Below are 14,332 nucleotides of genomic sequence, written 5' to 3' on the forward strand. Positions count from 1 at the left end.
TAAATTCACAAAATACTCAGTAAAAATATCAAACCTGCCAGCAAAGCAACCTAACAGAAATTTGAACCTGACTGATGGTTTCACCAAACAAATGTTTTAACTGCTGAACTACATGGATCACCCCTTAAGTAACACAAATCTTAATTCCACCTATTAAAAAAACCCAACATTTATAGTACACATATCCAATCAAAGTTGAAGTCCACAACTTCAAGTTAAGCAGTTTTAATAACCCAATTTAGTATTTTGGCAATGATTGACAGCTCACAAGTACTCGAACATAAAAATTACCCTGAACAAGGCTAAAACCATTTTTTTTCAAAATGATGAACCCATTTCAGCTATCACACAGAGAATACAAAAAAGTTGCTGGACATCTGCCAGCAACTCCAGTAAAGTCTTAGCATATTACACTTGTAATAGGAGTAGTGTTATACAAATGGATCTTGTATGATAATCAGCCATACAAGTTACAGGAGTTTTTATTTACTTTTTCTAAGTGAGATCTGTAAGAAAACCAGCAGTTAAGTGCCAGATGAATACTTAGCCTTGTAGTCCTTCCAGAGCTGATCAACAGATTTCCCTGTGAGAGCATTAAAGTATCCAAGGTCCCATCCAGACGCCAACTTAGCGTTCATCTTGGCAACAAAGCCAGGCCTAATGCTCTCACAGTACTGCAAGAAATATGCCGTAACCTCATAGCCATGGTCCCATCTATCTCCACTTCCGGGCTTAACCCAGTGAGAAGGTGCCAACCCAGCAGTGAGCCGAACATAATCTGCAAATCCTTCGATGAGCCCACCTGGTGCATTTCCATGCCCGTCCCACTGCCACACGTGTGTCATCTCATGGTACATAACTCCTCTTATTTCTGCCTTCACGTCTTTCGTGTAGTCTGCAACATATTCTGCGCTAAAGTGGATTTCATCTCGATTCGTATACGCTATTCCGTTCATGCTTTCCACAATCAGAGAAACTGTATTCACCTTCTTCCTACTTGCAGGTGATTGCTGGTGGAAGGTTTTCCAGATAAAATTAGTGGAGGAGTTCATTATTTCCAGTGCTCCCCCCTTGCCGATCTCTTTATCAAATCGATCACCACCTGAAGTTCCTTGCGCAGAATTGGTGAATTCGAATGCCACTGCTTCGGCACTGTGCTCAATTAATAATGTGACGCCCAGCAGGACGACCATGAAGCGAAACAGTGCAGCCGAGGGAGCGGCCATTTTTGCAAATTCACTAAAATTTGTAAGAGCGAAAGAAAAATTATTATAACAAGATTATATTACCGATAAGGGGTGAAGTAGAAATTATATAGGGCTGTGCTTGTGAACACAAACTTTTTCCTCAGATTGGATATACTGATGTAAATCCAAGTCAAAGCCTTTTATGGAATGGCCGTTGCAGTTCGGGCGCACCAGCCCACCTTATCAGTGGAAATATTAATCAGATTCCATTACTTTAAATCGCTATCACCAAAATTGTGGATTAATGTGCACTCTTTTAAAAATCTAATTTAATCGGACAGTCTACACCCTTTTCTTCATGTTTTTGTCTGGACTCCACTTTCCACATCGCTGCATGTAATCCACTTCAGAGTTCAAATTAATCTAGAAGTACACGAATTGAAACTTTAGCTTTCCGAAATGGCACTTCAATTTTTTAACTGTTTTTAGTGGAATGCAATCATAACTTCCACCTTTAGGTATAAGAGGCAGCAGACTAATAATAAAATATTCAGTTTTGTTTAGTGCAATAACATCGTATCTTGAATTTTATTTAGTGGAGTACCATCATAACTTGCACTTCCTATCATGAAAGACAGCAGGCCAGTAATAAAATTGGTAAGTGGGCTATTTTTTCCTATGCAACAAGAAAAGTATAGTTTATTAGCCCATAGGCTATAGTCTTGTCTGATAAAGGAGTTCCGTTCCCCCAGTGAATAGTAAAATACATTTTCTTTGTTTTAGTAATAATGTCTCAATCAGCTCAGGTCGGGAGCATTGAATTAAAAAATACGTGCAGAGAGACGGTTTTAAATCTCACACAGTAACATATTAAGAAAATATCAGTCTGAGTATTTAAAAGTTTTAAGTTTAGAAATCAAAACTCAGTGTGTGAGATTTAAACTCTCTGTGTGCCGAGAAGAAATTTTACAAACTCTATTTTTTTTTACTTCATAGGAAGACACTCGATTAAGAGTTGCAAAAATGTTAGTCCAAACGAAATTCCAAATATATTTTATATTTTTTCTTTATTCCGCGATGGGGTGTTCACAAAATTGTCGTAATTTGCAGGGCTTTGTCGAATAATAAAATAATGGGAAAGGAAGGACACGTATAATCGCCCGATGTCCATAGAAGAAATGGTCAATAACCATATTAAATATTAAATAAGACTGCAATTTTTATAATGTAGTTTTGTTATTACTTCGAAATAATTTTGATTTCAAAAATTTATTATGAATCTAATTATAATTGCATTTAGAAAAATGTTTATATTTTCAAAAATAAAAAGAAAATTGTATTTATATTAAAACAACCTTTTTATTCGTTTGAGAATTATTTTAATTTACTTTGGAATTTTTAAAATATATTTAAGATATTTATTATAAATGTTTTGTTTGCAAAAAGAGTTAGTTTAGGTACATAAAATATTTTTTAAGTTAAAATAATATATTTTTTTATGGAATGAAATAATTCTTGAGTAAATAATATAAATAAATTAAAAATATTCTTCAAAAGTTAGAATGTAAAACAAAACAAATTCTTCATCATGTGTTAGAAGATCCTTCTTTTCTAGGTTGTTTCGGCCCTCTCGGCGAATATTCTAACTAAAAAATCCATAATCTTAAAAGGCTCGAGATGGTGCCTTGGAAATGGACAGAAAATTTGATTCTGGGAAGATTGGTGGGCAGGTGAGGGCCCTCTGAATGGTAGTCATTGGGCTATTCAGTTCAAAGATTTGTGTGTGGAACAGTTTGGCCTTTGGGTTGTGGATTATATTTGGGAAGGCTGGTATCTGGATCTTACTAGACTTGATCCTTTGTTAAAACTTCTTAAGAGCTAGCTCTGTTTGATCCATATCCTTATCTCCCCTACCGAGGATTCCTTGGTTTGGGGTGGATCTTCCTCTAGAGGTTTTTCAGTTTCCCAAGCTTTTGCCATGCAGTTGAGATCCTTTGCTCCTGCTCCTTTTTGGTCCTTCATCTGGAATAGTTTGTTGGCTCCTAAGATTAATACCTCTTTCTGGCTTTTCATGCAATTTTGGCTCCTCTCATCTCTAATCTCAATGTTGATCCCAATGTGTGCTATGTGGATAAAGCTATTTTTTTCTTCCATATGATTGTGGGGCTTTCTTTTCCTTCTATTCAAGCAATTGATGGAAGATATTTCTTCATTATGCCTACTATGGGGCAGTTTGGGGTAAAAGATTTGGTCTTATGCAGTAGGTGGGAGTTCTTCTTCATGCGTTGTGCTTTCCAGGCTTTCCTTCTTCTAGTTATTGGGTGTTATTTCTTTGACCACTGGTGTGGCTTGGAGTTATACAACTTGGCCTTTTTGGGGGTTGTGGGGGCCTATCTTTTTTCCCTTGTTCTCTTGAGGGCTTCCCCTCTTAGGGTTTCTGCTAGCCCTTCTTTCTATTTTTTGCTTCAGGGTCTCTCTATTTTTTGTGTCCTTCTTGTGTATATTGATACCTTATGATTGAGGGTTTTTGTTTCTCTTCCCCTGTTCCTTATTTAGTTGTTTCCCTTGGAGTTGAAGTCATATTTTCTTCAGGTGGGACATTTTTAATGGTCATGGTTAGGGTTGGCTTCTTGTGTTGTCTTCTTATTCTTCTATTGGTCCTATAGAGGTGGTAGCTTTCCCTATGAAGGTGGTGATATTCTATGGGGAAGAGGTTGGAATTTCTCTATTGGTGGTTGGTCTCTACCTTGGATGCTCAGTTTTGGAGAAGACTGAGGTGTGGTTTCTCCTTTTCATAGTTTCCTCCTCTACTATTTCTATTAAGGGGGGATCCTCTTCTATTGAGGTGGAGAGGAGTTCTTCAGAAGAGGTGGATTCCTATTCTTTGGATGCCTTCATTTTTTGGTGTAAGATGTTTGTGGGTTGTATAGTTAAATCCTTTGTAATAAGTTTATGGCCTGAGCCTTGCCAAAACCCATGTTTCAAGTTAAGGGAGCCTTGTAAAACCCTTATCTCTTTTGTTGTTGACATCTTTTGTCTAATGGTTTAGACTTGACAGGTGGATTTTTCCTATTCTTAGCTATCTTATTGATGGTTGATTGATGGTGGGTTATTGTTAATCTTTGATTATACCATCTTGTAATGTTCTTCTTGTGAGTTCTGAAATCTTTTTAATTCTAGAGGGTTTTGATTCCCTTCAAAACTTGGTGTAAAGGGTTTCGAGTCTCCTCAAAATCTATTTGACCCTTAATCAAACAAATTTTAAGATAATTCAATCATAATTCTTATTATAATATTTTTATTAAATAATAAAAAACTTTATTAATATGTACTTTTCTTATAATTATTTTTCCTTATTTCAATTTGTGTGAAATAAATACCTTTAAAATTTGTTCTAATAAAATAACATTTTAAAATAGCTTAAACTTTATTCTAATTAAATTTATCTTAATGATATCATTTATTCTAACCCAAACCTTCAAAAAATTCAAATCCTAAAGATATCCCTAATACCACCCTAACACTAACTATATTTAAACCAAATTCTGAAATGAGAGTTTAATGTTTATGAAATAATTTTAAACAATCTTTAAAAATTATTTGAATAATGATAAAAATAAATAGTACAAAATTTATGATATACATTACCATTCTTTTACTCTCTTTTTTAGAAGTTAACATAGAATTTTTTTTTATATATAACTAATTTTTTAAATTTTCATATAAATACATTTTAAAATTTATTAATATATATTAAGTGCCATGCAATGGTGAGTACTTTCTTTTATAGTATTGTTATAAAAATATTTGTTGTAATTTTTAATTATTGTTATTTTAAATTATTTTATTTTAATTATATTTTGTAATATTAACTATAACTATCAATAAAATAAATTTAATAATTATGATATAATATAAATATTTTAGTGAAAATATACACTTTTCTTAAGAATATAATCTTAACTTAACTATAAAATCTATATAATTATAATAATAAAATTAATATAAAACATAATTATTAATTTAAGATAATATATCATTTTAATTATATTTATGTAATATTAATTACAACTAATAGGCCAAAGCCGATAAGATCTACATACCCTAACCCCTATGAGATTTGAACTTGTGACCTCTCTTTCAAGAGCACAAGTTCTCCACCACTAGGCCAACTAAGGTTGTACTTATAGAAAATTATAATTATTAAAGATACATATTTTGGTTTATTTTTTTAATAGAAATATTTGTTGTGTACTGCTTGTAATTGAAATACTTTGAGGATTTATTTACATTTTTTATTTTATTTAATTGAAATGAAGTGAATGAAATCCCTTTGCAATAGTTAATTGATTTTGTTACCTATAATTTAAAAAATAAAAATTAATAAAATTTATGATTTAAATTTAGAAATATAAACAATTTATTTTGATCTTTCTAAATTTAAATTAGTGTAGCATGTAATTTTAATTTTTTGAGTTTAAAATTAGTTTTTTATGTTTAAAATTTAGAAACATAAAATATATAATTAAAAAAATTAAAAAATAATTAAGGTACAAATAGAAAAATCACGTATATGATAAAATAGAAATTACTTTTGATAATAAATATTGTTTTGTATCTTAAACAATTGATATTATTTATGAAATATTATTGTATGTACCTAAATTATTTAAATTTAGAAACATAAAATTATTTTTGATCTTTGTGAATTGAATATAAAAAACTATATTTAATTTTTTATATATTTGTGTAACTTCATTAAGAGATAAACAAGATATAAATAGAAAAATCAAATCTATATTTTTAAATTTAGAAATATTATATATTCATGATTAAAATTTAGCAACATAGAAATTCATTTTGATATTTGAAGTTTAAAATTATATTTTTATGTTAAGATTTACAAACATAATTTTTTTTTAATCTTTCTAAATTGAAAAAAAAAAGATTATTTCCTTTATTTTTCTATTCAAATATTGTTTTTATTTTAATTATTCCTCAAAATTTGTTCAAGTCATATAAGTATCCACTGCTCTTAATTTTTCTAAAAAAAATGCTTAACAATATTGACATTCTATGTAGGCAACAATATCTAAACAAAAAGACATAAATTTTATGTTTTATCATTCTATACAACGAAAAAATTGTTGATATCAAATTAATACTAACCACTGTGATTACTATTTTTTACAGTATTTTATTTTAAAACATATAAACTACTAAATTCATTGAAATAATATATTTCCATTCATAATATTAAACAGAGTAAGTGAGCTGATATTTACTGTAACCTAAATTTTAAAATATAAAACTGTTGTGTTCTTTTCCATTGCGTGAAAGCATTCCTATAACTATGCCTTTCTTATTGACCATTCTTGAAATATGCTAGAGCTTGAAGTTGCTCCCCGCCCCAAAACAACCCAGATCATAAATTTGCTCATAATAGAATATGCCCATCAATCTACATCTAACCAAAAAAAAATCCTGGTTTAGGCAATACTCATCAATCGAGAATCATTAGAATGAAAGTCAGCAAATCGGAGCATCAGATTTCAATAAATTTTGAATTTTAAAAGGAGAAGAATCTAAGCAGCTGTAGAAGGTTGGTGGTGCAACTAACGCATTTTCTGATTAAACCCAGAGATCTCATTCAAATTTCATTGATCTGGTTAACGAAACTTTGGCGTCTGGGCTTCTCCACTCTTTGCTACCTGTCCATTATTGAAAACAGTGTTAATTGTTACAGCTCTTCGTTTCCTTCCAATATCGATGTGTTTTAATCCACCAGATAAACACCATGCCTTCAAAAATGAAATAAGACAAAACAGTCTGCAAAGCAGTGGAGAGAAATAATATTCTCAACATGTAGACATCAACTAACTCTAAATTAGAACCAGATAACTTTCAAATTTATTTATTAGAAATCAGAACCCCAATTAACTGATTTGGGCAACGAATTTACAATTCTCTTTTGGAGTTCACTTATTTCGCTTAGTTAACTATAATAGGTAGATCGTGAAGGCCGAGAAAATTGTCGTTTAAGCAGAAGCACCATACTTGGTCTTGTAGTCGCTCCAAAGCTGATCAACAGATTTTCCAGTGAGGTCACTCAAAAATCCTACGTCCCATCCAGAAGCCAATTTGGTGTTGAGAACAAATCCAGAGCTTATGCTTTCACAATACTGCAAAAAATAGGCAGTAAATTCATTACCCTGGTCCCATCTGTCTCCACTGCCACACTTATTCCAGTAAGGAGCATTAACCAACCGGGCACTGAGGCGCACAAAATCTGCAATGCCATCAATAAGGTTACGCGGGGTTATGCCTTGGCCGTCCCATTGACGCTTGTGTGTCATCTCTGCTGGAAAGAAACAGGGGAGCAAAAAACAGAACAAAAAAAAAAACAGGGCAGATAAAAGAAAACAGATTTTAAATCAACAATCCATTCTTTTCATTCTATCACAGAACTGATTACAAAATGCTTCATATTATTGAGGTCTGCTCATTTTGTAGACTCAGAAAAATTCAAATATCATGACTCCCCTGTTCTTCTGCTGCTATAAAAAATGTTCTTTTGCTGCTATACAAACCCCTGTTCTTCTCTTTCATTGACTGGTTCTGCAGCTCTTTTTCTAGGCACACACTTTTTACATATATATTTCAAAACTACATATATTGTCTTTCTAATCATATGTCACACAATAAACAAAATAAAAACATATTAAAATTGAAGTTTCTAGATCACCGTGGAAAGATCTAAGAGGAAGATTTTGCCATCAAAAACAAGTTGGCATTTGTCCTTTGTTTGATCAGAAGACTGCAGATGACAAGACAGAATACCACGAGAGGAAGAAAGGAAATACGACAGCATTAGTTTTGGTAGTTGGTGATTAACTCCAACACTCCTTAATCACAACTGCCATCTACAATACCCAAGTTGTTTCGTTGATGCACAAAACTTTCTTTTCCCAATGATTTGGTGAAGATATCAGCAAGTTGGTCTTCTGACTTACAATGTTCTAAAATTATTTCTCCATTGTTGATCAGCTCCCTGATGAAGTGATACCTTGTGTCTATATGCTTGCTCCTTTTGTGAAATATTGGATTTTTTGACAATGCTATAGCTGAGTTGTTGTTACAATATATCTTTGTTGCACTTTCTTGTTCATACCTCAATTCTTTCAACATTCTTCTCATCCAAACGGCTTGACACGCTGCCCCTATAGCTGCTACATACTCTGCTTCAGCTGATGAAAGAGTTACAATTGGTTGCTTCTTTGAAGCCCATAATACTACGCCTGATCCAAAATGAAAAGCATAACTAGAAGTGCTCTTCCTATCATATATGCTGCCAGCACAATCACTATCCGTATATCCTATTAGCTTGAAATCATTTGACCTTGAGTAAAATATTCCATAATTCTTTGTTCCACTAACATATTTCAAAATTCTTTTTCCAGCATTCCAATGTGTAACTTTTGTAGACTCCATGAACCTTGAAATGAGACTAACTCCAAACATTATATCCGGCCTTGTGGTTGTTAGATACATGAGACTACCAACAAGTTTTTTATACAAAGTTGGATTTACATTAGCTCCTTTGTCATCTTTACTCAACTTTAAACCTGTCACTATTGGTGTTGGTGCTGATTTGCAATTCATCATATTAAACCTCTTCAAAATATCATTTGCATACTTAGATTGTGAAATGAAAATACCTTTATCATTTTGACTTACTTCAATGCCAAGAAAATATCTCATTAAACCTAAATCAGTCATCTCAAATTCTTTCTTCATAGCTGATTTGAACATGTCAATTGAAAGATCACCAATGAATATCAAGTCATCAACATATAAACAAACAATTATGATATCACCTTGCTTATTCATCTTGGTATACAATGTAGGCTCACTATTGCACCTATTGAATCCATTTTGTAAAAGATAACTATCAATTCTGCTATACCATGCTCTTGGAGCTTGTTTGAGTCCATAAAGTGCCTTCTTGAGCTTGTAAACCTTGTTTTCATGACCCAAAATCTCATATCCGGGTGACTGCTCCACATAGACTTCTTCTTCTAAAATACCATTTAAGAAAGCTGATTTCACATTCATTTGATATATTGCCCACTTGTTTTGAGCTGCTATGGCTAGTATTGTTCTCGCGGTGTCTAAGCGAGCAACCAGTGCAAATGTCTCATTGTAGTCTACCCCAGGTTGCTGTGAATAACCTTTTGCCACCAACTTTGCCTTGTGTTTTTGCACATCTCCATTTGCATTCAATTTTGTTTTGTAAACCCACTTCACTCCTATCACCTCTTTTCCTTGTGGAAGACTAACTAACTCCTATGTTTCATTCTTTTCAATTGCATCAATTTCTTCATCCATTGCTTGCACCCATTTTTCTTCCTTAATAGCTTCTTCAAAATGAATTGGATCATCTACATGCGAGTATAAAGCAAAAAGAGAAGTCTGACCTGCATTATTTTCACCTTCATTTTATTCATAAATCTCCCTTAAACTTCTGATTTTTTGTCTCCTCAAGCTTGCTAATGTAGGATTGGACATGTCACTTGCATTTGTTGAATGTGAGCTTGATGGTCCAGCACCAAGACTGCCAATTGAAGATGGTGTTACTTGCACATTTGATGGAGTATTTGCTTGAGTGTGTGGGGTTGTCCTTACACTTGATGGTGTCATTTGTTGTCCACTTTGTTGACCTTGAACAACTATAAGAGGAGTCGCATTTGAAGGAGTACTTGCTAATATAAAAACTTCATTTTCTTCTTGTGGTATGTTGGCTGCAATATTGATTGTTTTGTCCAAAGTTCTATCCCATGCTTCATCTTCTATGAATTGCATATCTCTGCTGATTATAACCTTTTTGTTGATTGGATTGTATAACTTGTATGCCTTTGACTCATCACTATATCCCACAAATATACATTTTTCTCCTTTGTTGTCCAACTTTCTTCTCAACTCATCTGGCACATGTGCGTATGCCACACATCCAAATACTCTCATATGAGAAACATTATGTTTTCTTCCACTCCATGCTTCTTCCAGAATCATATTGATAACACTTTTAGTAGGAGATCTATTAATTATATATGCTGCACATGCTACTGCTTCAGCCCAATACTCATTTGACAAATGCTTTGCCTTCAACATGCTTCTTGCCATTTCCATTATTGTTCTATTTTTTCTTTCAACGACACCATTTTGTTGTGGGGTATACCTTGCAGTAAATTGTTTGTGGATTCCATGGTCTTTGCAAAATCTTATGAAGTCATTTGAGACATATTCACCTCCTCTATCTGTTCTCAATGCTTTGATGTAGTGCCCACTTTGTTTCTCAACAAGAACCTTGAATTGACAGAAATAATGAAACACCTCATGCTTATGTTTTAGAAAGTAGACCCAAATTTTTCTTGTGAAGTCATCAATGAATGTCAAGAAGTAGTAGCTCCCACCAATGGAAAGTGTTTGCATTGGTCCACACAAATCTGAATGAATAATCTCTAATGGTTTGTTTGCACGAATTGAATTTCTGGCTGGAAATGATTCTCTATGTTGTTTACCCAAAATACATCCTTCACATATTCTATCCATTTTTCTATTAGTGGCAACCCCATCACAATTTTCTACTTATGCAATAAGTTTAAGTTTTCAGAGTTTAGATACCCAAATCTTAGGTGCCATAACCAATTTTCATCTTTAATTTCAGCTTGATAAACTACTTGGGGGACTGCTGCAACTTTTCTTTCATGCACTTGTGGATTCATTGTGTTATGTTCTTGAGAAAACTCTACTTTCAAATCTGGTTTTATCCTTAGGGGAAACATTCTATTGCCTGTCATTTGGACTTTTGCTATGAGTTGATTGCTTGGAAATTTGTCTAAAATTGTAAGAAGGATGTTGAAGATGTTTCTCATTTATTAATTCATTGTTCCTTTGCTCAGATTTGGGCCTATTTTCTTGACCTTTGGAGGATTATGTGGTGCTTTCCTCTCTGTCTTTTCGACTATTGGACCCAATGGATTTTCCCTTCTAATAATCTCTCCCTTAAGGTTTTATGGAGTTTCATGCTCCTTCATATTCCCTAGGGTATCTAGAAGGAAATAACGAATCGTATCTCTAGGGATAAAGAGTCCTCTTATTTTTCTGTGTCTCATCGTATTCAAAACTCCATTATGGATAATTTTGTTTCCTTTAGTCCTTCTCACAAGCTCAACATTGCTATTCCTACTCTTGCTTTGGATCGGGACATTTCTAAACCTACTGTAAAGTTAAAGCAAACCAGACCTAACATTGCTTGGGCTACACCTCCCAGAGGATGGATCAAAATTAATGTTGATGGGATGGCTAAGGTGAATCCTGCACCGACAAGTTGTGGGGAGTTGCATGTGATCACAATGGTAGGCTTGTCTCTATAGTGGCACTCCCACTGGGTACTCAGAAAAATCACATTGTTGAGGCAAATGTAGCCTACATTGGGCTTCAACTCGTTATCCATGGAGGGCATTAAAAAGGTGTGGCTTGAAAATGATACACTAAATATTATCAATTGCCTGATTGAAAAGATGCCTCCCAGTTGGACTATCAAGCATTTAATTCAGGATTACTTTGTAATGATTTCCAAATTGGAAGATATTCGCATAACCCATGTTTTTCGAGAAGGCAATATGCCTACAGATTACATGGCCAATTTAGGAGTGGGTTATGATTAAATTGAGTGGTGGATAGCAGGGGAAATATTCCCAATACACTTGTGTGAATTGACATGAAGAGATGTAGAAAATCGTGCTCACTTCCAACGGGTGAATATCAATGATGATTTTGTGCCAAATCAACAAAGTCATTATTTGTAATAAGTGGAATGGAAACAAAGATTGGGCATCCAGAGTGTTCTTAGTTGCCTAGTTTTGTGTAGCTTGGTTCATGTTAGATATTAGAGTTGTTGGAATGTGTTGTTGTCGTTGATGTCAACATATTCTTGTTTTATTATGGAGAATTGGTGTGTTGTAGAGTTGAGCTAGTTTGGTTGCAGATGTGCTGATGCGGATTGATGGGTATCGAGATACTTATCTCTAGCTAATTTAGTATGATTTTTAGTGTTCTAAAAGGTGATTTGGTCGAGTTATGTGATCCAGTGTGATGGTTGGTTTTTCTATTGGTTCAGTAGTGTAGAGTTGTGATTTTTGGATTGTATTTCTCTGGAATCGATTCATCATGTTGTGCATATTTTGGACAGTGTTTGGGACATTCATGTGTGTCCTTAGCTTGAATGGTTCATGATTTGGAACTTGACAAGTGTATGTTTCAGTTTGTTGTTGGTGTTCTTAAGCTTCTATGGTGAAATAATGATGATTCTAGTTATCTGAGTTGTTGTGGTTATTACGGTGAAATTCACGTTGCTTGTTGATGTTCTCTAATTGTGTTTTATGTGTTTTGGTGGTCTGCATTGATCGTGGTGTGTGCTATTGAATATTTTGTTGGTTCGATGATATACTTCGTGTTATATGACTTTTGGCCAACCCGATGGTTGTTGCATGTTACAGATGATCTTGGTGAACTATTTGGTGGTGTTGCATGTTTGAGGACTTGATTTGGGTCCATGCTTTGCCCTTGCAGACATTGTATTGGTCCGCATATGGATTTATGTATTATGTGGTGTAATTTTTTAATTAGGTCTTATGTGTTGAGTTGACTTTGAGGTTAAGGTTGATGATTTGTATAAATAAGTGTTGTAATCATGTAAGATGTATGTTTGCAGTTGTATCTATGATCTATGAGAGTATTATATGTGTGAACAAGTGAATTTATTCTTTGGTGGTGGAGAAGAGAAGAGAAGTATTATTGTGCAGACAATGTGCTTAACCGAAACTATAATCAGGCATTTGGAGATGCTATTCCTTCAGTTAATGTAATCCAAATTGTTGTTTGATCTTTGTAAGGCAGTGAGCCTTCCCGGGGTTGGAGCCCCTTGTTTTTTTTTAGCAGTGAGCTCTAGGCAATGTGCTTGAATGCATGTGCATTCCCCATTCTAATAATTACACAGACTACTGTAGAGTATCATCATATTGTGGGTAGGTTCCCACCATGGTTTTTTCCTTGACCGGGTTTTCCACGTCAAAAATCCATGTTTTATGTGTGTTGTTGATGTGGTGTTTATTTTTGTTATTGTTGTTCCTGATCAGATCTAAAGTTAAGATTAATTTTTTTGAGTTCAATGAAAATTGATTAGTCCCCCCTCTCAGTTTTCTTGCATTGTTGTTGTCAACAATTGGTATCAGAGCTAGATCCTCTAGAAAGAGCTTGACCACTTGAGGAGATCCAAGATGGTAGTTGTTGTTTTCAAGAAGGAGAGTTTAAGATTTGATGGAACTAATTATTCTATATGGAAGAACCCGATGGAAGTTCACTTAAATTGTCTTGATGAAGATTATTGGAATATCACAAACAATGCATACAATTTTCCTCTGAATGGTTCTATTACTTCAACTAAGATCAATGATTTTGAACATAATATAAGAGATAAAGAACCATTGATGAGTGCCTTGACTGATGCAGAGATGACTAATGTGATGAGATTGAAGACTGCAAAAGATATTTGGGAGAAGCTAGAAACCTTGTTTGAAAGAGATAAACATGAGATACTAAAAATGGAAGGAGATGAGAATATTTCATCCTTTATAGATAAAGTGAATGATCTTGTGCTGAACATCAAATGTATCGGTGGAGTTCTTGAAGAAGATGAGATTATGGCTAAAGTGTTGAGATCTTTTCCTCCTTATAAACACAAAGTTGTCGCTATTGATGAGATCCAAACTATGACAACTGTGATAAGAGATATGTTGGTTGGTAAGCTTCTTGCTTTTGAATTGAGCAAAATTGGCCATCTAAATTCTAAAGTTTTGTTGTAATTTCCTTTTAGGGTTAGTTTATTGTAAGGTTTAAATTATGGTAAGATTAGGTTTAAGGTCAAGGTTAGGGTACAATTAGGGTTATTATTTTAGGATAATGCTTGGGCTAAGGGTTGAAGCTTAATTAGAATTAGTTTTAGGGTTAGGGCTATGATTATATTACAATTAGGGTTAGTATAACAATTAAATTAGGGTTTTGTTGGTGTTATAGTTAGTGTT

The 14,332-nt window shown here is 33.7% G+C and overlaps 1 protein-coding gene across 1 annotated transcript; it reads right to left on the reverse strand.

Moving 5' to 3' along the window:
* Positions 1-229: 229 nt before the first annotated feature.
* Positions 230-1,319, reverse strand: LOC131072670 (uncharacterized). The gene has a single exon (XM_058008902.2). The coding sequence runs from the start codon at positions 1,224-1,226 to the stop codon at positions 525-527; it is 702 nt and encodes a 233-aa protein (XP_057864885.2). The 5' UTR covers positions 1,227-1,319; the 3' UTR covers positions 230-524.
* Between the last annotated feature and the right edge of the window lie 13,013 nt (positions 1,320-14,332).

This window comes from Cryptomeria japonica, chromosome 5, assembly GCF_030272615.1.
Source record: "Cryptomeria japonica chromosome 5, Sugi_1.0, whole genome shotgun sequence".
NCBI classification, from domain to species: Eukaryota; Viridiplantae; Streptophyta; class Pinopsida; order Cupressales; family Cupressaceae; genus Cryptomeria; species Cryptomeria japonica.

Coding starts and splice junctions, on each gene's coding strand:
- LOC131072670 (XM_058008902.2), bottom strand. CDS start 1,226: ATGGCCGCTCCCTCGGCTGCACTGTTTCGCTTCATGGTCGTCCTGCTG.